This window comes from Mandrillus leucophaeus, unplaced genomic scaffold (genome assembly GCF_000951045.1).
Source record: "Mandrillus leucophaeus isolate KB7577 unplaced genomic scaffold, Mleu.le_1.0 Scaffold494, whole genome shotgun sequence".
Lineage (NCBI taxonomy): Eukaryota > Metazoa > Chordata > Mammalia > Primates > Cercopithecidae > Mandrillus > Mandrillus leucophaeus.
The window spans coordinates 711,685-737,619 of NW_012105298.1; the positions used below are offsets into that span (position 1 = coordinate 711,685).

General features: G+C 35.2%; 1 protein-coding gene across 6 annotated transcripts in view; it reads right to left on the reverse strand.

Annotated features, from left to right (window-relative positions):
- Positions 1-25,935, reverse strand: part of RALYL (RALY RNA binding protein-like) — a 764,437-nt gene that overhangs the window by 43,430 nt on the left and 695,072 nt on the right. For all 6 annotated transcript variants that reach the window (XM_011995651.1, XM_011995653.1, XM_011995654.1 and 3 more), the window contains 2 exons: positions 15,797-15,954; positions 4,757-4,870 (listed from right to left, as the gene is read on the reverse strand). In XM_011995651.1, coding sequence (XP_011851041.1) covers positions 4,757-4,870; positions 15,797-15,954 — 272 coding nt within the window. The remainder of the gene's footprint in view (positions 1-4,756; positions 4,871-15,796; positions 15,955-25,935) is intronic.

Consider the following 25,935-nt stretch of genomic DNA (forward strand, 5'->3'; position numbering starts at 1 on the left):
GCAGCAGAGATAGTTGGGACATAAGAATCTGTTTCCTAAACAGACTTTCAACTGTTTATGTCCTCTTTTCCCGAGGAATATGATGCCTTGAATTCTGAACTTTTTGGGAGTTTGTGATCAAAATTGGACTTGGATTTCTAGGATGTGCTAAATTAGGTATACCTCCTGTCCAGCTGCCAAACCCTATCCTTATTTTTAATGCAGTTTCAAGGGAGAACACTGCTCAATTCTTGTGTTTAATTCATCATCTGTAACCAGAAGCATCACCACATCTGAAGTATCAATGAAAGCAGTAAGGTATTCAGAACAGAAATAGTAGTCATGTTACAGGCTACAGCAGTCAGATTACATCTGGAGCAACACTTTCCATTCTGAGCAATGTAATGTTGACAGACTACATAATGACTGGAGAAGAGAGATGGCAATAGTTTAAGGTACAAAACCAAGTTAAATGAGAAGCAACTGCAGGAACTGTTGATATTTCTCTAGACCAAAAAGGCCTCTAAGATGCTGTGATCAAAATTTGAATGTAGTTAAGATGAATACCCACAGGCCAATGATATCAACTCTCTGTTCAAAGGTTTTGGAGGGGTGAGAATACTTATAGCTCCCTTAAAAAATATATATGTGTATATCATATATATATATTTTAATTTATTTTTTAATTTATTTTTTAAATATTTTGAGATGGAGTCTCACTGTTGCCCAGGTTGAAGTACAGTGGCATTATCTCAGCTCACTGCAACTTTCACCTCCCGGGTTCAAGCAATTCTCCTGCCTCAGACTCCCTAGTAGCTGGGATTACAGATGTGCCGCCACATCTGGCTAATGTTCGTATTTTTAGTAGAGACGGGGTTTCACCATGTTGGTCAGGCTGGTCTCGAACTCCTGACCTCAAGTGATCCACCCATCTCAGCCTCCCAAAGTGCTAGGATTACATGCGTGAGCCACTCTCTTTAAATACTTAATTGACTGTTGTATCACAAGGAATTAGACATTAAGTTTCTTTACAGAGAACATAAAAGTGATAACTGAACCAAGTGAAAGCAAAATACATTTTGGCTCAGTGTAAGGAAGACCTACAATAGGAGTCTCAGACATAAATGTGAACAGGGACCAATAATATAAATATGTGAACTGGCTGGATAAAGATATTAGCAAACTGAAAAGTGCATGCCATGTATAGAGTGATAGAGTGAGTAGCAGTATTGAAAAGTTCAATAGTTTTAAAACTCAAATTTTGAAATTTATTTACAATATTCCAATTTTTTGACATTAATTTATTTTTGAAAACTTCATCTCTTATACCGAACATATGGGTAGGATGAATTTATCTTGTGGGACTCCTATTTGTAACCTCTCTAAGGCTTAGGTCTAACATCCCAATGTTATCATTGGAACTGTCCCAGTCAGATTTGGCTGCTTATGTATCAGGCATAACAGGGAGAATAAAATTGAACTAAATAATGTCTAATTGCCTTTTGACTTCAGAAAGTCTGCACTTGAAATGTAATTTTTTTTTAAATAAAAATGTAGTTACCCATGGAGTAACTGTGCCCATTGCATGATACCCAGTCTTTACTTTTCCTTCTTGTGCCTTTCACTGTTTTTGGTCACTTAACATCTTTGTGTAAAGCATGTAATTTGTGCTATGCATATGTGGCAACTTATATGTAGCTCTTTTAAAAGAATTATCTAAGAATGAGGCAAAATTGCTGGCCAAACTGATTTTAAGTGTTAATTCTGGTTTTCTATATTCTACATAGTCACTATATCCCCAAAGAAGTTGTGTGATGTAATGGAAAAAATAATATATGCATGGTGGATGCACACTAATCGTAATTTTAGAAGCTGGAATATACATTTGAGGCCATAACCCATTCCTCTAGTTTACATTTGAAAGTCTTGAGACCTGAGAGAGTTAAATGACTTGCTAAGTTGTGCCCAGTACATAATACATGGTGTTGGGCAGAGTTAGAGAAGAGAAGATATGATCTTGTTCTGAGGAACTTAATAATTTCAAATGACAGGACACCACACACACATCTATTTGAGCAATTTAAGGTATAGAAAATCCTAAATAATGTACTGAGAGCTTAGGAGTTTACTTTCAAAAAAAAAAAGATACTATGGAACTTGACCTCAGGCACAGCCCATGTTGTGTGTCCTTCCCCACACTTTCCGATTCTCCATCTCCTTCCTGCCATTACTTCTCTGCTGGAAAATTTCACTATCAAATAACTAATAGTAAATTAGGAGTGAGAAATTTATGAAAGAGTAATAATGAAGAGTAAATGCTAGCTACCAAGTAATTAGCTTTCAACTAATTAAGCATTATAATGACTGTCCCCTTGAATAGGGAGGCAATGAGCATTTTAAAGTGAGTTTTAGTGCATTTCACTCAACTTTCCGTAAGGTAGTGTTAATTCCTTCCAGGCAACCCTGATTTCTCTTCATAAAGAAAATATGGTAAAATGTATAAAACATTTATCTTTTATCTCTATAAATACAGACACTATTCAGGAAACAATTACTAAAAGAATGGAGTTACAAATTAATTCATTTTCTTCATAAAAAGTTAAAGAGAAAGACATAAATATCAAAGGACGAAGTCTATTATTTTAAAAGCAACTGTCTCATGACTGGAAAAGGTTAAACATGTTCAAAAGTAAGTGACATCTCAGGAAAAAAAGATGCAAGCTTTGAATTTTAGTGTTACATTTCTCAATGATCTTCCAAAAAGATATGTGGAAGGTATTAGTCATTGCAGGAAACTGAAGGTATATTATGATGGAATAAGGATCACATTTTTCTCTTTGAGGTGATTTATATTTAAATGAGTTCTCCATAATCCTTTAAACTGAAGTGCAAATTGGTTATCAAAGTCCTTTGCTGTAAGGGTTGTTTTACATAATAATGAATTTTACAGAGTTCCTCAAAGGGAAATATTGATTTAGGCAACATCACAGAATATTTCAGTTACAGTAACACCTCAGTGCCATAGACAGCATGTAAAAACTTTCTAAAATCTAAAATTTTTTTATTAAAAAGTATAGGCAGTGTACCTTTTCTGAATAGAAAATACACTTGTAATAGAAATTTTTAATTAAGAAAGATTCCATTTAGTCTATCATTACTCATCTACCTTAACAAGTGTTAGTGTGAGTTGACCATGTGCTAGGTACATGGCTTGTGTTTTTTAAAAATGGGCTGTATGAAAGTACGAGGAAATGTCCATTTGCCTGTACATGGGTATGTTGCTTCTAATCCTTGATAACTCCAATGATTATATTTTTAACTCTGTGCTATATAATTTACATATGCTACTTTGTTCATTACTCACCATGTGAGGCAGCCATCAGTATCATTTTATAAATGAGAAAACTGTGTATGTGGTATGTAATGATTTGAACCAGAGTTTATTTCTGTCATCCATTATGCTACACTACCATCTCAAATCTGCTTATTTTCATTCTTGAGCCCTATATGGCTCACCACCAAGGGTAAGCTCCAACACTCACCTCAGTGATAAGAGTCAAAAAACTGACAGGCTCCTGTGTGTGGTAGCTCAGGGGCCCTAGGTCCCCATGAGTTCTTATCATTTAGGTGTTACCCAGATAGCCTTACTTCAGTGAAATCCTGGACCAAAGCCCTGGGGAGAACCTGAGATTGGGGCTGTAAATGGGAAAAGGCATTAAATTCAGTTACAAGCCACTGTCAGTTTTTGACAGGCTCCTGTGTGTTTGAGACAGAGGTCTATCACTAACTAGATATACAGATCTAGGAAAATCACTTTACTTTTCTGAGGCTTTGTTTTCTCATCTGCAAAATGAAGAGGCCAAATTTATCAAGGGCTTTCACACTTTATTTATTTGTTTTATAAGAAGTGGAACTCTTCCAGCAAATTAAGTCTTATATTGAATGCCAGTATCTAGAACAGATACAGGGAAATGACACTGGTCAGAGCAAGGGCTGGGTTTTGAAGAAACATAAGTCTAGCTACCTACTGGGTCTCTTCCTAATCCCCATCTTAACTCTAAGGAGGCTTCAGAGGCATCTAAAGCCTTGTAGAACACACTTTTCAAACTGTGGCCTACTTCTTAGTTTATACCAGTTCTCATATACTTGTGACTTAAAAAATATCTGTAGCCATATGAAAAGAGCATTAGAGTTGTACTAGAAAGGAGCTGGGTCAGGGCTGACAATTCAAAAGATAGAGGCTATTAAATTGTAAAACACGTAATCAAATAACTTGGCCTGTGGGTAGCCAGGCACATGCTCTTAGTCTTGAGGTTCCTGAACTTGGCTACTGAAGTGTTTCAGGGTGGCAGCAAAGGCAGGAGTGGGGCATTATAATAATTGTTGAAACCTATCAAATTTTGCTGCAGTTAATTTAATTATATGTGAATATTATGTTAGCCTGATAGCATTATTCTGTTAATTGATTTTCTGAAAGCTTACTTGATATTGAGACAAACTCAATTGTGACTCAACTAGTGCTGATTATTCCATCAAAACACTTTTCCTTGCCTTTTATTTTTAGTATGAATCTTAGAAAAATTGGTTCATGTTCTCTAAAAGAAAAAAATCATATTTTATTATTGCAACTCTTGGCTTAAAGATATTGTTGGCATATCTGTATTAACCGCTGTTAAACTCAACCAGTGTCTTTCTGACCCTGTACTGCCTCTGTGATTGACAATGTTTCACTGGTTCAATTCTGACCTGTCTGTGATCACAGATCCTTTTCACTTACCTGCCTCCGCCTTCTGCTGTTTCTCAATCTTCTCCAGGCGCCCTAGCAAGGAGTCAATTTTAGTTTTGATCTGGGTTAATTCTTTCTTGATGGTCTGTAACTCATCTGATTTCACTGGAAAGGAGAAAGAAGGAAGAAAACAGCAGAGCATCAAATGCACCATAACTCACCTAGGACCCAACTCACAGGCACCCCATATTTTCTCAAGTCTGTGTCCAATCACATAGGATGTTTTTCAATATTATCAACTTCTCATTACTTCTAGTGATCCTGGAATACCAGATGATTTTGCCAATTACAAATACGGGTTCTCAGTGACATGAGCATTTAATCCTAAATCTTTTGACTGAAGGTTATGGAAATGGATAATGGAATTTAGAAATATTTTATAAAATAACCAAATGATGCTAAATTAAATTTTAGCAAATAGAGTAAATCTTCAATGTGAGAGGGATTCAGATGAAGGAATAATGAAATCATAACGGATACAACTTTGAGGAACTACGTTGTAATATATATTTTAGCAGTCAATGATATTTTAATCCAGCTCCTTGGAAATTGATGGAAACCAGGATATACAATTTATCCTTTAAATAAAATGTCTTAGATGCGAGAAAACTCCAGCTCCCTCAAAGTTGCTATGAAGCTTCAGTTTTTTTTAAAAAAAAAAAAAAAAAAAAAAAAAAAAAAAAACAGGCAGTGAGTTGTGCATGCCTTCCTCTAAGCCCTGGGCTTGATGAAAAGGAAAATCACTGAAGTTCCCATTGATATTTTCAATAGTAGTGGTTCCCATTCTAGATTTTTAGAGTTTAGTATCATTTCAAAGAAAACAAGCGGGGACTAACATAAGACTGGCAACTTTTCATTTTGCCAAGTATGGATGTTAAAAACAACAATAAATAGCCTACTGTTGACTACAGTAATTATTTTATAAGGCAAAAAGGCTTAAGGAAAGAACAATCTCATATTTCAAAGACAATGCTTTAAATGAAATATGTTTATATTTGTAAAAAGTTTACTGCACTGTTCTTATTTTTCTGAAACCCATTTCAATTTTATCACCTTTTCATTACTTCTAGTGACCCTGGAACACTGTATTATTTTGCCAGTTACAAATAGGGATTCTCAGTGACGTGAGCATTTAATCCTAAATCTTTTGACTGAAGGGTATGCAAATGGATAATGGAATTTAGAAATATGTTGAATCCACAACAATCAGAAATGAAAGATTTTAAAACTATCACTATGGAACAGCTATACCTGCCTCCGAGCTTTTATTAGGTGGACTGGCAGTATTCACACCTCAGTCAAGAGCCAAGTTTCAAGATCTTGGACGCTTATTTGATTCCAGTCTATTTCTCTTCTGTCTCTTTTCCTTCTGGTTCCTAATAATCTCGGACTAGATATTCCCCAGAAATTTCTGAGGGAATTAGAGTGTTTAGTTTGATTCTTTAGTCTTCAGACTTTTTTGAAAAAATAAAAAAATGCAATCTATGTTGCTTAAAATAGAACTATTTGTCAATTAAGAAATGATATAGTATACATGATATATTATGGATCATAAACACTAAGTCTCAAGGGAAGAACAGATTTTTATATAAAAATGAGAAAACTTTTCCCATTGTAAAATCAGATTTTTTTTTTTTTAAAGCAGACTTTTATTTACAATGCAAAGTTGTTTGCAAAATAAAAACTGCAAGAAGCATGGGCCCTCTGGAGTATCCCTCTGATGAATGACTAAACTGAAAGTAGTAGAACAGTGTAAAATACAGAATCACTCCTCATGTCAATTACTTCAAAGACATCAAAGTACCATTGTGGAATTGCAGCTAAATTTCAGAAACATCATCTGTCACAATTGCAAATTGATTCTGCTTTGAAGAGTGGTACTCATTCCTTTGATGAAGGCATATGCAGTTTTACTTAAATGTATCAAATTTAATAGAAAATATTTTATCTTATAACATTAGATTTCAATGCAGGAGAAATAAGACTATGGCTGAAAACTAACAGAATATATTTCTTAGCAATTAGAGCTACTCCTTAGCCCAGGAATGGCAGCTGACTAATTTTAATTTATGTATTGCCTTAAAAAACATAAACCAATAAACCACTACTACTCTACTTTATTGAACCTACATTAGAAAACAATTGGAAATACAGACTCATCTGGCTGGAACTTAGAAGTCTCCAGGGAGCCAAGGTTTCGTTTAAGTCTAGACTCATGTCTAGCACTGAAAGAACACCTTTCAGATCTCAGCTGGATTATTATGGAATTTGGGTCTAATAAGTTAATGTTACTCAAGAAACAATGCTCAAATGTAACACAGAAATCTGGAGAGATTCTGTCAGTTCTTTCCTGGACCTACCAGGAAATGTTAAAGTGAGTCTCTAACCCTATGCAGGCTGCTCAGTTCCTCTCTTAGAATCGGGGAGGGGGGGCGGGCAGCAAATGCTCATCTAGGTCCTGCAAAGCAGGCTCTACATATAATCTTGGCTGCCTCTTGAGCAATTGTAGAAGTCGTTTCCTCATCACACTTCAATATCTCAGTGCTGTCCTTGGGAGAAGGCTTGCCCCTTACTTGGTCCAATTGGCCTTAGTCCACTTTCTACTTTTCTTTATGCAGAGTCACTATCTATATATGGGCTATGGTTTTGTGCTATTACATCTGGTTTCTGGATGGAATGCCTGGAATGAACCTCCTCTGTCTCTCATGTACTGCTCTTTCTAACTCTCTTCTGCTTTTGTTTTCTACTTTTTCCCCTCCTGTTAATAACTTCTCTACTGCACAGTGAATTATATTGTCCCTATTTTTGCTTACTATTATTCTCTAGTAGGTGAGTGTATATACATACATCAGAGATATTTTAGAAGACATTGGTAATACTATCTTCACAGGAAAAATATCTTTTGCTCTTTTTCTCTAGATAAATTTTACCACAGAAAATACTTGTCAAAAATTATACACAAATATGGTGAAACCCCATGTCTACTAAAAATACAAAAATTAGCTGGGCATGGTGGCATGCACCTGTAATCCCAGCTACTTGGGAGACTGAGGCAGAGAATTGCTTGAACCCAGGAGACGGAGGTTGCAGTGAGCCAAGATCGTGCCACTGCCCTCCAATCTGGGTGACAGAGTGAGATTCTGTCTCAAAATATATATATATATATATATATATATATACACACACACACACAAAAGCAAACATGCTGTCATAATAAAAATCTTTGGTTGTTTTGTTGAGGACAACTTATTTTTTTATGAGTGATTATAGGGCTTGAATTTAGAATTACCAAACAAAATCAGCAAAGTGATAAATTAAAAAAATTACAAAGTTCCTAGGACAAATTACTTTAGCTTATTTTTAGGCAAGAAGAACACTAGAGAAACAGAAGTCAGGTTGCCTCACTATTACTGTAGTATTTTTATTTTAAAAAAGAAGTCACATTAAGTCATTTCAGATCTGCGCTCTCTATACAGGTCATTGATTTGATGATAAATGTTATTACATTCTGATACAGTTGACAAAATGATTGTGCCTTCTGCTGTGACGTGAGATATAATCCAAAAAGAATATTAGGCACATGGGATGATACCATCTGTCTATATAAAAATGTGTGCATTTCTGACTTATGTGGTAAAAAATATTTCAATTTATTTTAATCATCTTTGGGTCAAGTCTATTCTGGGTAAATAAAGAAGCTTCAGCTAACTGTCTAGATCTGTGGTTCTTAATAGAGGGTGATTTTGCTCTGCGGGAGAGATTCTACTGTCTCTGGAGACATTTTGGCTTGTTATGACTTGGAGGGGTGGTGCTACTGGCTTCTAGTGAGGATTTAGTCTGCTCAACATCCTACAATGCACAAGATAGCCCACACCACACCACACCACAGAATTATCTGACCCCAAATCCTGATCATGTGAAACTATTGAAACCTTGCTCTAGATAATTATATAACCTCCCTTACCAATATCATGCTTCCTATCAACTATTTAGAAAACTGAAAAATGTTTGTAATCATGTGGACTTTGATAATAAATCACATTTTGTTATTATTTTTATTTTCCCCAGCCATTAATACATTATTTGAATGTCCAAAACAAAGAAATATATTTGCATATCACTTAATTTATAAATCAGTTTTAAATACAGTATTTCAACAATAAAGAATCTGAGAATCTGATGATGTACAGCATTTTCCCAAAGTCACGCGATATGCACAGGTAAGCGTTTAGGCTGAAACCTAGATTTTCTTACTTTCAATTCTACACTTTTTACTGTGTCACGCAGCTTCAGTTGATGTGAAAAATATGATCATCAGTTTCAGTTATTTCCTTCACTATGAATTAATGAACCACTGTGTTTAATTCAATAATATTCAGAAAAAGAAAAGGAAGGTTTCTGGAAATCTTTATCATGATCACTTCAATGCCTCTTCTCTGCTTCCATCTGTCCCCTTCTTTATATATACATAAATATCCCATAATAAGAAAATGAACAACTGGCCTGAAGTTATAGGACAGGTGATACCCTTGTAACATAATACGTAATACAATTTTTTAAAAGCTAATTTAATATGAAGAGGCTAATTTGCTAGTCTCAGAAATAGTTTTCAAAAGCCAAACTTTAAAGTATTTTGCTAAAATAAATTGCAGCATCTGGTTATCACCCACCCCATAGATGAAATTTCCTAGAACAGGGAATTACATATATATGCATATGTATGTATTCATAATACTTATGCCTACATACATCTATACCCATTATTTCTATATTTTTTAAAAAGAAAATGAAATGGAGAATGAGTGGGTTTTATTCAATAAATATTCATTAAATGCTTACTATCTGCATCTGTTCATCTTGCATTTCATTAGAAGCTGCAAGTATATCATTTAATTTATTCCCAATATGCAAATCAGAATTGTTAAACTTACTTTTGGATTTGAACAGTGAATATTAGAGAAGTAATGTGTTTTAGCAGGCTGGGCATAGTGGCTCAGCCTATAATCCCAGTGCTTTGGGAGGCTGAGGCGGGAGAGTTGCTTGAGCCAGGAGTTTGTGATCAGCCTGGACAACATGCTGAGTTCCCTATCTCCACAAAAAATAAGGAAATTAGCCAGGCATGGTGGTATGCGCCTATATTCCTAGCTCTTCAGGAGGCTGAGCTGGGAGGATAGCTTGAGTGCAGGAGTTTGAGGTTACAGTGAGCTATGCAATCGTGCCACTGCATTCCAGCCTGGGTGACAGAGTGATACCCTGTTTCTAAAAAAAATTTTTAAAATATTCTTTAAAAAGATTGCTTTAGCCAAGAGGCAATAATTCAAGTTTAGAGTGGGCTGCCTGACGTCAAAGCCATGGGTATTTAGGTCCTACCCTCCTACCCCCCACTGCCCATCATGAACTTCTCATCATGGTGAACTGCCTCCCTGGTCTCATGGACTCTATAACTAGGGACAGAAAAGAAATATGTAAGTAATTTATTATGATACTTATAACATAAAATACAAAAAATGAGAAATAGTAAAAATCTTCTGTCACTTGATATTAAAATTATCTCCCATTTTTAAATTTTCTGGTCTCCCCTGCCCCCAACCAGATAGTAAGTGCCTGAAAATGAAAGATCACATCAATTTTGTCTATGGAATATCAGTTCCTCAGGGCTCATGTCTATTTCATCAATGGAAAATTAGTACCTGTCTGTGTTAGGTGCTGATTAATTGAACTTGTATCAACTATGTGGGCAAAGAGAAAAGATAAATTAGTTTTGATGATAACTGATTGTGAAAATAGTCATAAAAGAATAGTTTTTGAGTTATGACTGAAAAGATACTTTAGATTTCAGCAAGCAAAAATGGCCTTCTAAGTAACAGAAGTAGCAGATCTCAAATCACATAACTTGAAAATACACGTCACACTGATTTCTCTTAGACCCTGGAGTGTAGGCCAGAATTTGTCCCCTTGTTTCACCGACTGATGCAACATATTCTGTAACTAATTTTCTCTGAGCTGTAGCATTTTTAAAGATGTGGTTCAAAGTCAACTGTAAAATGTATGACAAAAAGTAAAATGCAAAAAGCAAAAATAATAGTGATGTCACATTTCACAAATGTTTGAGTATAATCTGTGCAAAGCATAATCAACTTGAATGAATTTGTAATTGAAAATAGAAAGATTAGATGTCCATACAAATAACTACGACATGAAGCAGAAGAGTGTAAGTTCCATAATAAAAAAAAATGAACAACTGGCCTGAAGTTAGAGGACAGGTGATGCCCTTGTAACATAGAAGGGTTTAAACTTGTCCTTATAAGAAGAGGGAATTTATTAGACAAGACACATGAAGAGTAAACAGTGTGAAGACATGGGGATAAGATGGTCATCTACCAGACATGGAGAGAGGACTGACACAGACCCTTACCTCACAGCAATCAGAAAGAACCAAGCCTTCTGACACTTTGATCTCCAACTTTCAGCCTCCATCATTGTGAGAAAATAAATTTAAAGCCACCCAAACTATGGTACTTTGTTATGACAGCCCTCACCAACTAATGACGCCTATCATACAGATGTCCTAAAATATCATTTTGAGCAGGTAGCACTTTGCTGAGAATTTTTTATCTTGGACCTGCATGAAATCCAAACCCTTCAATATTCTGCACAGTTTTTCATTATCCTTTTACCCAATTTTATATCTTGTTTAATAATAATGTCCTCAGTTTATTAACTGACATTCCTAGCAATAAATCTTTACTTCAGATAATAGTTATTATTTTTACTATCACAGTTTATTATCTATTAAGACTTTTATATTAGCTGACACTGTTCTAAGAGCTCTACATGTGCTAGCTCATTTAATCCTCACAGCTCTACAGAGAAGGCAGTAAGATTATCATTCCCATTTTATAGATGAGGAAACTAAGGCACAGCAAGCAAGTACCTTGCCGCAAAACACACATAATAAATGGCTGAGGCACTATTGGATTCTAGGTGCAGCAATTACATGTTCCATGCTCCTACCTGCTATAATAATAATAGTAGTAGCAATAACCTCATTGAACATTACTATGTGCCTAAGCATTTTATATACATAAGTAGTTTAATTCTTACAATAACTATTGGATATACAGTATATTATTTTCAATTTCCAGGTAGAAATTAGAGGTATGTAGGGGTTAAAGGATTTCCCCAAGGCCACCATGGTAGTATACTGTGAAACAGACTCCACTCCAGGCAATCTGACAGGAAAGCCTCTGTTCTCCACCCAGATCCTGTCTCCCAGAAAGCAAGTATCTCTCATTCTACCTTTCTGAATGCACCGGCTCTTCTAAACTCAATTCAAAATTCTCTGTTAAGCCTTCTCTAACCTTTCCGGCTGATAGTACTTTCTCTCTTTAAAAATCTCTAAAGCAGAATATACTTTGCCTAGGATAATGGATGGATGGGAATGTTTAATGATATGTTGCTGAGTATTAATATTATTTCTCTGGTTGATGCTTTATCTCTGTATTTCAATCACATACTTTTGAGGGCAGGAACCCAACATAAAGCTTCTTAGCATTGGGGATAAATTCTCAATTTTAACTTTAATTGAACTGTCTTTAATTTCCTGTTAGATGTTTCAGGGCATTTATATTAGTTTGTCACCTATTCTGTCACTGAAAGTGCATTGACAAGTCCCTAAAGGCATTCAAACTTACCAGAGTCTTTCTTGTTAGACATTAGAATTTAAATTAATTCTTTAAAGAAATTGATATGATCGAATATTTTTTTCCAGAGGGCATCAATTTTTCCACTAAGAAACTACAGCTAAAGCTCACTGATATTCATGTTTTCTCTTTCGTAAAATACTAATCTGCAATATCATATTTTATTTATTTTATGACTCTATGATGTCAGGACAGGACAAGTTGATTATAGTTTTAGTTCAATTTGATTTGAAATGGGACAGAAATACCTAGTGGCAATCTATTTAAAGCAATCCACTTTAAATGCTTATCAGTATTCATTTTTGGTAAATTATCACATTAATATATTTTTCTTTATATAGTTTTCTCTTTAGCAGAATTCAGTCATATTACAAATTCTGAAATAAGAAATGACAAATTATCCAAGCTATAACATTAATTTCCTCTTCTGAACTTGCCAAACCATTAAATGCTGGAAACAGCTATTAATAAAAGAGTAAGATATATACCTCAGTAAATCTTTATTCAGATTCTATCAATATTAACATAGTCTATTTTAAACTTCACTGATACTTTTCATTTGTGATTTGAGTTTGAAACTTTTGTTATTTCCAGAAACCAACCTAATTATAACAAGTACTATAAATTTAATGAATATTTATACATGCACATATATATTTTATGTACATATATGTACACATAATATAATCTGCCAATATGCTCCTAAAAAGAATATTAAATCATGATTCTAGTTATGCTTCCCAGTGAATCATAGATACATTTTTATGTTTCACTAAAGTAACACTAATCAACAGTTAAGTTTTGTGACTTGAGCTCTAAATGTATAGAAATATATGAAATGAATAGAATTGATCAATCTGTTGTCTTGCTGTAATAACAGGGGGCTGGCATCATGGCTGCCCCTTGTTTCTGGGTAATCTCTGATGTGACTGACCATGACATTGACTACTACACAGAAGCTCTGCTGCAGGGCTGGCTTGGAGGAGGCCCAGGAGCCCCTCTTCTCTACTATGTAAACCAGGCCCGTCAAGCTCCCCGACTCAAGTATCTTATTGGGGTTGCACCTATAGCCTGTGGCTTGTCTGTCTCTCAGCAGTAATCCCTTGGAGCTGTCTTATTGATGCTGGAAGCCACATGACTATTCTACCTCCAAGCTTAGATTTAATCCTTAGGATAAATCTTTTAAAGTGATTTTCCCCAGTGTTTTATATGAAATATTTCCTTTTGATTTAACTTCAATATAATAAAGATACAGCACTTAAAAACCTTAAGTAAAATTAACATAATTATAATATGCTGAATAGATTTGAAATGATCATTTGTCTTGATTGTCCTTACAAAATCTTTTTACCACATAATTTATCTTTCTACCTATTGCTTATCTATATCTTTCCAGCATAACACAGATATTGTAGGATGCACAGTTCCAAAGAATGATTGCTGCAAAAAAGTAAAACACACCACATTTCTTTCAAAGCATCTCTAGTTTGTATTTACTAGTTCAATTTTCAGATTTAGCCTTTTCTCAAGACTGTCACATCTTACACACACACACACACACACACACACACACACAAAACAAAGAAAGAAAAGATGAAATTAAACCTCATGTGTGATTTACCATTGGACTTAAGGATAAATTCTTATGTTACATGTTGTAATGGTTACAAACTGTAAAGTCTCCTCACATTATTTCTCCAAGTAGCTGACTTTGGCAATTTGTCTTTCTATAAAAATCCCTTCATTGTTTATTTTTTCCAATGTAAGAAACAAGTCATTGAAATTTTCAACACTTGGAGACTTTTTGAGAGAGAGAAACTTGTGTATACTCCACATTGGGGTGACCTAACCTCCAACAAGTTGCTGCAGAAACTCCTTTTTTTGTTACTAAGACTCAAAAAGGAATTCATATTTACCTATCTACAGAATAGATACATGGATACATAATTACATAGAAATCCATAAATCTATGAATGTGCTATTGAAGTTATCTTAGGTCCACAAAGTTTGTTGAGTATAATAAACTTTAGCCTTTTCAGAAGCATCAGTACCTTCCTGCATCTTGAACTGCGTTTTGTAAAAACAAAGTATTTCAATAGTGATTCTTTCTCAGTATAGTGCTGAAATAAAAGGCAGTGTTCTACAGTAAATAGCATATGGGCATAAGAACTAAGAGACCTAGGTTCTAGTTCTGGCTCTACTATATCAATTAGCTATATGACTTTCTGTGTTTACTCATCAATAAAACTGGGATAATAGTATTTGCCTTACTTGTCTTAAATGGTTGGGATGCAGAGTAAATCCAAGTCTCTGCAGTGGCTTATCAAGCTGCATTGGAACTTGCCCTGTGTCTAACTCTCTGACCTGATCCCCAGCCAGACTTTCCCTCACTGGCTCAGCTCTGTTGCAGTCACACTGGCTTCCTTATTGTTCCTTGACTATTCAACTTAAGGTCTCTGCACTGACCAATTTTTCTCCACAGAATGCTGTGTCTCTGACAGCTTCAAGCTCACTTTCTCTTTTCCTCACATCCTTTAGGTTTCCACTCAAATGTCACTTCAATCAATGAAATATAGTGTTCCCAACTTTCTCTATGTGTTTATTCTTTTACCTATTGATCAGTTCATTATTTGTTCGCTTTCTGATAAAGGGCAATCTCAAGGAATATGGGAAATTTTGTTATCCTTAGGAATAACAACAAATAAAATTTTTTTCTGAATCACTCCACATAAAAATTTAGCAGTGTGTTTAGTTGGAAAGTTTGTATCGCTGCTTTTTACTAATTAATGTGAAACTATGCAAATATTATTTTACTTTTTATGACATTAAATATATTTTCAGATACATATATCTCATAATAATTTATCACTGTATAGTAAATTATGCTTTTAACATTTCTATAGTTTGCCTCTCTTAATTGCTCAAATATTCAAACCATGAACTAATTTTGTATAATGCTTCTCTGAAAAGACAGTTTATGCACTCCCTTTGGAAGTAAATTGATTTCTTCATTAAAAGCAACATATTATGTTTCAGGACTTTAATATGTCACAAGCTAAGCTGAGAGCACAGTGTTATTTGCTCTGATAAAATACTTTTCAAATTGGTCCTGGGTTTTCGTTAGACATGTTTGTGTTTGTCTCCCTTACTGCAACACAGTATGGTGGAAAGCAGAGACCATATCTTATCCATTTTATGATTTTCTAATACTTTGTACATAGCAGGCCCTTCATAACTATCTGGTTAATTTATTGAATATAGGCATTCATGCAATGATAGTTAACCACCCCCTTCTTTAAGGAGAAATAAAATGAAGGACCTTACTTACATTTAGAGCCTGTTGACCCACTGGCAGTAGATCTCGATCCACCTTTCATGGAAAAGACTCCTTTCCCCCTGCGAGTCGTCGTGACTGCCACTCTGGGACGCTTCAGTGGAATTACTGCACGGGGAGGTGGAGGCACACGCCCGTGGTAATCAAATAACCTTTACAAAACACAAATGGGACTGAGAGTTGGTTTGATACCCGAGAATTCTATCAAATATGTGAAATGATTAACAGAATAGCCCCGTAGAAAATTTCAATAAATGTTTTCTTTCTGCTGTTGTTCTCTAATATTCAAGATGCAGCTATTATTTGGCAGATTTAATTTTCACTAAGAAAATGGAATGCTAATATAGTCTATGCTTTCTGGACTTTAGAGTGTGACCTCCAAGAGGAACTCATTTGTAAGGTATGAAAGGACTAGGAGCTTTGCTCCAACAGTACCATGCAATTTGTTGAAATTATGCTGACCTTCATCCCTAAATATACTTCTTTGCTTGATAAAACAGATTTACACTTCTTATGAACAGAAATACTCCTCTTACACGTCAAACACTTATTACCACATTAGTTTAAAAGAGGAAAGGATCTTGCAGAACGGGAACAAAGAAATAAAATTACTGGTCAAACAATAAACAGCCCAGCAAGATAAAAAGTAAAACCAGCTTAAAGAAAACAGCTATGAGAGACAAATCAATATGGTGCTTCAGCTCACTCTAAGAATCTTTTCAGTAACAAAAGGCTCCTCTGATTGCAGACAAAAGGAGACAGTTTGAATGACATGGAGCTAGCATGAGGACAAAACTTTGTTGACTGCTTATGGTGGGAAGTATTTATCAAGATATCTTTTAATTATTCTGACCATTTGCTAGATGTGCAAATTGAGACTAGAGATATTTTTATAGTTAGATATTACAAGCATATTTAACAAAAAATCATAAAACTTAAAACCTTTGCTGAAAAGTGAAAAATGATATTCACCACAATCAATGAATTTCCATTAAACAAAGTATAAGGGTTAACTCATTTATAAAAATATGTAATTCATAGATTCAAAAGCTTCATATTATTTATACTGCATCCACATATACAACAAATTTTTATATGACAGAACATATGAGTAACCTAAAAGGTCAATGAAAAAATACTGGGATACATTTACTCATTTTCATGACTATTTTCCAGTGAACCAGACATGTAAGTACATTATTCACTATAAAGAAAATAGCATTATTGACTTAGAATTATAATTGTTACATATTTTATTGTGACAGAATAAAATATTGGATTACATTCTTATAATTACTTTAAAAAGTCAATAAAAACAATCTAATATGGAAGTCAGAAATGAGAAACTAGAATGGGAAGAAAATAAAAAAAACTTCTATAATAGGTTAATTGATAAAATTACATCTTGTTTATACATACAGATGAAAATGTGATAATCTCTTTTTAGGAAATAATATATGAAATACAATAAAAGTTAAGATAGATTGGTTTCCAAATATTCATTTAGAGACATTTAAAACTATTATACTATGGGGTGGGGGAAGCGCAAAAAGCACTATTAAACCAAATTTAAAGCAAAATTCCTTAGTACTAAGAATATTTCCTACATTAGAGACTTAGGGTATTCAAAAACGATTTAGAACATGCTGGGGAAAAAAACTAAGAGATATCTGGAAAAGAAAAGAAATGAAATGAGACAGAGTTCAAGAGAGGTGCCATCTTCTGTGAATAAGCAAAGTCCATTAGAGCTGAAGAACAGCTAGCAAAGAATAGGTCATGGATGTCAACACATAATAGTTTACTTCAAAGAGCACAGGCAGGATGAGGCTGAAAAGGGTTATGAATATCATCTATATCACTAGGGGCTTGAGAATCAAAAGGGTCAGCTAGACCTGCCCCTCATTTCAATCACAAAACAAGGTCTACATTAGTTATTTATAAGTTGAATTCACAGAGCACCTTAAGTCAGTGAACCAAAATACAAAGGCACTTTGCATGAGCTCTATAACACCCAAAACTATTGAGCGAAAAGAAAATATGGCAATCGACTGATCTCTTCTAGAGTAGAAGTTGCTATTTGAAATGAAAGGCAAGCTTTTTTAGCAGGACCATTTCCCTAGGACACCAATGTGCAGTTTTACAGGTTCATTAAACAAGCCAATCTATAAATTGGGTTAAGAAAAATCTCTAAAACACAATCAAAATATATAATGATGTAGGAGTTCTATAGTAAAAATACAGGCCAAGTAAAGTTCACTACATTCACTGCTACTTTAATTGCAATATAATTTAATACTATGTTTATAGGGAAGAAAAATGTTTATCGATATTTCTATTGCTTCCCCCAGCCAAGGATTACCAAACCTTCAACGGTGGCATGGCCTGATCTTATGCTGAGAAAGAGCCATACTTGCTCACTGTATTTATGATATGCTTTTAGTATGGGGCATACATTTTAGTAATCTACATAGTATATTACTAAACAACTTTCCTTTGGTATAAATTCCTATGGTGAGTGGCCGGTTCTCTGAATATTTTGGTGAACTACTTCAAAGGAAAATGACTAGTTTTCTTTACTCTCTCTTTTGGTTTTTTGAGACAGAGTGTCACTCTGTCACCCAGGCTGGAGTCCAGCGGTGTGATCTCACGACAACCTCTGCCTCCTGGGCTCAAGCAATTCTCCCACCTCAGCCTCCCAAGTAGTTGGGACTACTGCATGCCACTGCACCTGGCTAAAGTTTTTTGTATTTTTTGTAGAGATAGCATTTTGTCGTATTGCCCAGGCTGCTCTCGAACTCTTGGACTGAAGTGATCTGCTCAACTTGGGCTCCTAAAGTACTGGGATTATAGGCATAAGCCACCAAGCCTGGCTGGATGACTTGCACCAAGGAATCAAATAACGTTTTACCGATTCTTTGGTAAAACTTTGATGGGAAGTTGGGCAGCATCAGGACTTAAATATTTTAATGTGATAGGTCATTCACAAAACAAAATTGGGAATGGGTGAGGCAGGAGAATAGGGTCTGGAGGCAGGGAACCTAAGGCTGTTTCATGCTGACTTCCTAGAACTAAACAAAAAGGAAAACCCCACCTTTCCATGCCCAAGTAACAAAAGGACCAGAGTCTACTCCCTTTGCACCCCTCCTCATCCCACCACCTTTTTCTGAATGGCTGATGAAAAATTGAAAGTACCTCTGATTGGTCCCCTTCCACAACCAATCAGGCTGCTCGTGGGCAAAGTCTTCATTTGCATAGGGTATACATTTGTAACTTCACTTCAGCCTCTGATTGGTCCCCTTACACAACCAAGCAGACTGACCGTAGGCCACTACTTAATATACGTAGGGTGTACTCCAAGCAACCGATGGGGAAACCTGTAGAGGGTATGTAAACCCCAGAAAATTCGGTCACCAGACTCTTGAGCCCTTACGGCTCGGTTGGCTCCCACCCTGTGGAGTGTCCTTTCATTTTCCATAAATCTCTGCTTTTGTTATTTCATTCTTTCCTTCCTTTGTTTATGCATTTTGCCCAATTATTTGTTCAAGAACCTGGACATCCTCCACCAGTAACATGGGCTAACATGAGGGCATAATTTTTAATTTTACAACTTTTAATGGAGCTGAAATCTTTCTTAATTTGCATTGGGCACTCTTGAGTTAATTAGAAATAAAAGGAAGGAAGACTGGATGTTGTCCTAATGTACAAAAACATAACAAGACAAGGATAGAAAGAGGGGAAGACTTTCTGGGATTGCAAGACGGGATACAGGGGTTCTTCAAAATGCAGAGGGAAGTAGGTGAAAGGCAGGCCAAGAAAGGCATTCTTATCAGAATTCTGTCCACAGTAAATCAAAGAAATTTTGCCTTTATCAAATATTAGATTGGCAAATAGTATTGAGACTAAGGAACTAGTTCATTTAAGATTATAGACTGACAGTAGAAATGGCAATCCAGCAGAATTAAATGGAATCTAAATCTCCAGGCTAGTTAAAAGCTTTAATTTTTTTCCTTCCTCTTGTTTTTCTTGTTCCTTACCCTTTTGGAGTTATATTTCCTCTCCTTTCCTTTAATAGTCCTTAATTTTCCCTAATATTTCTTGGTCAGGATAATTTTCTCCCAAATGCTTATCAAATAGATAATGGTTTCTAATGAAGCCAAACATATAATAATAATTCTTTCCTCAAGGTCTCTTTTACAGTGAAAACTCTAAAACACCTGCTGTCAAGTAATAAATTTTAAAAATTCAGTCCAATTTTAATAAAACCAATTCATGAAGACAATTTGAGAATTTAATTTCTTCATTTAATAAATGTTTCTATTTTCTAGGTACCCTTTTCTTATTTTGCCTTTTAATGCTTTAAATAATATCTGACATATGTAACTTTATTACCTAGCAAAAGCTAAAAACTGGTAATATTAATTTTAATATTAGTTGATTTGATAAAATAGACATAACTTTTCTCTAGGAAGAATAAGGACATTTGATTTCATCCACTGTTTTTAAACAGTAATTGTTTTTGGACAGAGGCAATTTTAAAACTAAGTGCCTTTTGGACAAAGGCATATTAACACAGCAAATAAACATAATTTTAATTGTCTTTTAAAAATAAAGAGCTTGTCATAAGCTTTAAAAATAATAAAGTAACATTTTGGAAAAAAAGTACATAAAAAAACTATAAAACTCTGTCTCAGACCTCAGAACAACTAGTATAATCCTTTAATCTTTTTTCTATAAGCTTCCATATTTTTCACATAATTGAAAACATAATATATGTACAGTCATGTATTCTAGCTCGTTCTCTTTGGTTTATATTAAAAACATTTCTCAGGCCTGTTAAATGGTCTTCTTAATGTTTATTTTAATGGCTGTGGTGCATTTTCTCAGGTAGATACACCACATTCTAATAAATCATTACCTGATGGCTAAACTTCTGACTTGATACTTACATTTTCCTGTCAACAAACGTGGTTTCAAACACAAGAAAAGAAACTGGAAATGTAATATATGTGTAGTATTTTACTACTGAATATTAAATTTTCATTTTAGATTAGTAGTAACTTTAAACATTTCCTGGTATTTACCTGTTTCTAAATTGCCCTCATGAAAACAATTCTTCCTTTTCTCTACTCATGAATCAAAACTTATAGTTACTAAGTAGTTGATGCTAACAAAAATATTTGGTCTTCCCTAGGGGGCTAAATTTTCTGGGCTGCCCAGAGGCAAAACCTGAGAACAAGTTTAGGGCCATATTCTCACCAGGACCTTTCAGTAGATCTACAAAGACCAATAACAAGACGACCAGAGAAGATCTTGCTCCATGTCTTGATTCAACCTCCAGACTTCCTTTTCATTATGCTTCACTTTGACAGATGTCTATAAAACCAAAGTAAGGTGCCTTTTCATTTCTAAGAAGGGATACATTTGAAATCTATACAAATAATTCTTATAGGCTGGTAGTATATCTGTTCCCTGTACTGTTTAAACTACTCAGAATTCACAAACTCTGTCTATAATTTCTACTCTGAGTTCAAATAAGTCTTTGGTTACAATTGAATCAGAAAATAATTTTAAAAGACACACTTCACCCGAGACCAATAAATGAGTAAATTTCATTGCTCTTTTTTGTTATTAAATTTTCCAAGGTTTTCTGTGAAGTTTTCTCCTTGGATCACATGGAAATACTTCTTGAACATGCTTTTGAAAGCAAGTTGATTGCAATCTTGAATGATCTCTTTGGCAATATTTTGATTCTAATATAATCTTTGTAACATTTTGTATACAGCTTTGTGTAATTAAAAAGTTAACAAATTCAAAAGGTTGTTGTGGGGTTATAAGCCACTAAAATGACTTTCTCATTTAAGTCTTATAATTCTGTAAAGTCAGTAGTGTTAAGCCATTTTGCCCATGAAGGAAACTGGCAAAAAAAAAAAAAGAGGTGACTTTTCCAAGCTTACCCAGTCAACACATGTGCATCTAGGCCTGAAATTCACATCTTCTAACTCCAAATAATACCATTGGTCAAGTGTACCATGCTGTTATTTTCAAACATTTCAAATGGAATACCATACTACCAGAGGATAATTCAAATTAGCATAACAAAACAGACATTGTTTCTTGTTAATGTTTTCCAATATTCATGAATATATATTGTGCTTTCTAATCAATGATCTGAAACAACTGTAACTTAGTGTTCTTTCATTAACTGCAAATCTAGTAGCTTCTTGGATCAATTAACACAAAGTCAAAATGGTTCCAGAACTGAACAATGCCTATTTTGGAACATTTAAAATGTATACGTGTTTTTTATAAAGGTGAAACACTTGTGGCATTTGTTTTTTCTCTGTTAATAAAAGTCTGCTTATAACTGGAAATTATAAACTGATCAGTGCTCTTCCTAATGTTACTGAAAAACGAGGTTGGATTTAGACAGCCAACATTGCAGAAGGTAAAAACCTTCCCTAGGGAGATTAAATATAATTTTAGGTATACATCTCCTTTTACTTGACTTGTTAGAGTATAAATACTTACATTTAATGTATTAACATACAATGTCCTACATTCAGAGTCATACATGGACCTTTAAAAGAAAATGCCATTCAGTGCTGTAAACTATTGGGCAATGGTTTGTGTAAAAGAGAAAGATAAGAATTTAGAATAACCACTCATCTACTCTTTAATGATACTCTTACTGATCTCTGAAACCATGAATAGACAGGTCAATGAATCACAGTAAGGTGAAATATTTTGTAAAGTTTTCTAAGGTAAAACTACCTAAGGGTTGGAAACCCTCAGTCACATTAGAGTCTCCAAACCTGGCAGAAAGAGAATGACAATATAATGGGGACACACGTCAGTTATTAAGCTATTGTTTTTTGGTTTCAGACCTACCCTTTGCCACAGATAGGGTTGGAACTCTGAAAACCACACTTCTGGAGGTGAGGGTTAGTGTTAGCGTTGGTTTTGGGAAGCTAGCCCTCTGCTGGGTTCAGCCAACAAAGGACCTAAGAAAGACTGCAGGACTGGAGCAAGAAAAAGGGACTTGCTCCTTGTTTTGGTTTCTATTTGTGTTTTGGCTCACTGCTCTTTTCAGCATTCCCCCAATCTAGTTTCTTCACCCTGACAACAACAATTCATTCCAGTAGCAGCAGCAGAATCCGGTCTGAGTAATTTTGCAACACTTGGAGAACAGCCACTCCACGCTCCCTCAAAGACCCCAGCACCTGTCAGCCCATATCCCCGTCTCAGAAATTTGGGTGTCAGCACCACAGGTTCTCCCTGTGGACTCAGACACAGCAGCACCATCTGAACAGAATCTCCTATGCATAGTTTCAGCTCTGGTAGGCTCTTTTTCTACAGCAATTTCTGAGATCCCAAATCTTCCTTGGTTTCCCCAGTCCTAGAGGTGGTAGCAGCTTCCTGCAGTTGCTAACTCTAGTATACCATAGTGTTGTCTTTTTGCGTTTTCAGTTCTTCAATACCAAGTTAACAAGTTTCTATATGCAATTATCCCTGTTAAACAAAAGTAGTGTAATTTCTGTTTTTGAGACCTAAACAAGCAGCATGGGGTTAACAGAAACAGCTGAGCGCTCTCTGCAGGTAAGTGTGATCAGCTGTAGCTGGAATGCTTTGGGAAGTAGGAGAGAGAAAACTGGGAAAACAGAATAATCCAGAGAAGTCCCAAATAAACTACTATGGAAGAAAAACTGACCAACCAGTTTGTTTCTCAGTTTTATAGACACTGCTGTATGAATGTCAATATGAGAAATACATCTACCATTATTGTTTTTTTCTTTTTCTTTCTTTCTTTCTTTTTTTTTAAGACAGAATTTCGCTCTGTCGCCCAGGTTGGAGTCCAGTGGCACAATCTTGGCTCACTGCAACCTCCGCCTCCTGGGTTCAAGCAATTCTCCTCCTTCAGCCTCCCGACTAGCTGGGATTACAGGCGCCCACCACCACACCTGGCTAATTTTTGTATTTTTAGTAGAGACAGGGTTTCACCATGTTGGCTAGGCTGGTCTCAAACTCCTGACTGCAGGTGATCCGTCCGCCTCAGCCTCCCAAAGTGCTGGGATCAAGCGTGAGCCACCGCGCCTGGCCCCATTATTGTTAATGGTTACTGTTAACTGTTAATACTAGCTAATATTGATTAAGCACTAAAAATATACCAGGCATAATGCTGACCATTATAATATGTTACCTCATTTAATTCTTAGAATGATTTCATGAGTTAGGAATTAATTTCATGCTTACCTACCAGAGGACATAACAGATTTTGTGATATTAACTAACTTGCCCAAGTTTGCACCTCTACTAAAAAAGAGAGAAAACACACACACACACACACACACACACACACACAAATGCAAGAAAACTGTAACTTATGAGAAATGACTGTGGATTAGTAGTGACTCTGTAAGCTATGTATCTTGTCCAGCCTCGCCATTCTGTTTTTATTTCATGGTATTCTATGTTTATAGGGAACTCTTGAGTATATCCACTAGTGGCAGATGCTTATGTCTTTCTTAGCCAAGTGCCAAAAATGGAAAATAAACTAATGAGAGCACAGACTGCTCAGACAGTCTGTTAACAATACAACCATACTGATCTACTGCACACTTATATGCCAAACAAATTGTACACAAAACAAATAAATGATTTTGAAAGTTGTTCATACTGAAGCTAAGTTCTTGTATAGTAGAGAGTCACCTGAAAGCGACAGCCTCTCTAATTATTTGACTATTTAAGGCCCTTGTTCTTTGGCAAGTAAGATTGATACATCAATCATCCATCCTATCTATCTATCTATCTATCTATCTATCTATCTATCTATCTATCTATCTATCTATCATTTATCTCCATCCATCTATCACCTATGTAATCTAATGATTTTATTGAGCTATCATTTCTAAATAAATAAAATGCAAATCCAGGCTTCCTTTTAAAGATGAGAAAACTGAAAACCTGACTTGCCTAAAGTAATAAGGCTAGTTACCATGTCAGAGGCATTCAAACCAGAGCGACTCCATCTTGAGTGAGGGCTAGGAAGAATGAGGCTGGGACTTGCTGGGCTGCATTTCCAGGAGATTAGGTATTCCTAGCTTCTAGAAGTTTATGGTTAAGGGGACAGATTAATAATGTTTACTAAACAGACCCAGGCCCATGAATGTCCTGATATCTCCACATCTTGAGAACAAAAGCATTCCTAATTTTGCTTTAAAGATAATCATATCGAGTCTTGCAAAATATAGTAATTAGAAAAATTAATCCTTTACCACAAACCTTGTGGTAGAGCACACCTCCCCATGGTTTTTGTTGTTGTTGCTGTTATCCTATGGATAAACAAGCATTGTACCTAGGGCGGGTGCATTCTTCCTCTTACTTTTGGGAATAGTCTACTCTGTCTATGGAGTATCTATAGTTTCACCACCTTTCTTAATAAACTTGCTTTTGCTTTGCGCCGTGGACTCGCCCTGAATTAATTATTGCAAGATGCAAGAACCCTCTCTTGGGGTCTGAATTGGGACCCCTTTCCAGTAACAGCCAGAACTTGGGTCTCCTACTGTGTCGATAAAACTCCATGTTAGGTGGAAATTCTTTAAATGTGTAAGGAAGTCACATGATAGAAAATAAAAGATGCTAAAATGGTTTTATATAGACAGTATAAGACAATGTACTTTATTCGTAGCAAGTGAAAAAAAGCTATAGTATGAAATATGTTTAAACTTATCAAAAACTAACATTTTCAAATAGTATAAAAACAGTCTAGATATCCTTACTTAATAGTAAATGGGATTATTTTAATGCTGCCAGATGTTTACATCACGTTTAGAATAAGTTATTATAGGCTTCTTAATATTTAAAATAAATATATTATAGAAATTATAAAATGTTTTGAAAAATCATTCTTAAACATGATTTTTTGTCAGAAAAGGATAACTAGTGAAATAAGGTGCTTAATTCAGTAGTGTGAGCATAGCAGCAATGCAGTTACAGTGTGGGTCTGATTCCCAGGGAGGAATCGGCATAGCTCCATAGGCTGATATTACCCACCCCGTTGTGCATATTCACATAGTTGGTTATTGAATCTAAATTGGATGCCTAGATTATGATCATAGTTCTGTCACTAATTAGCT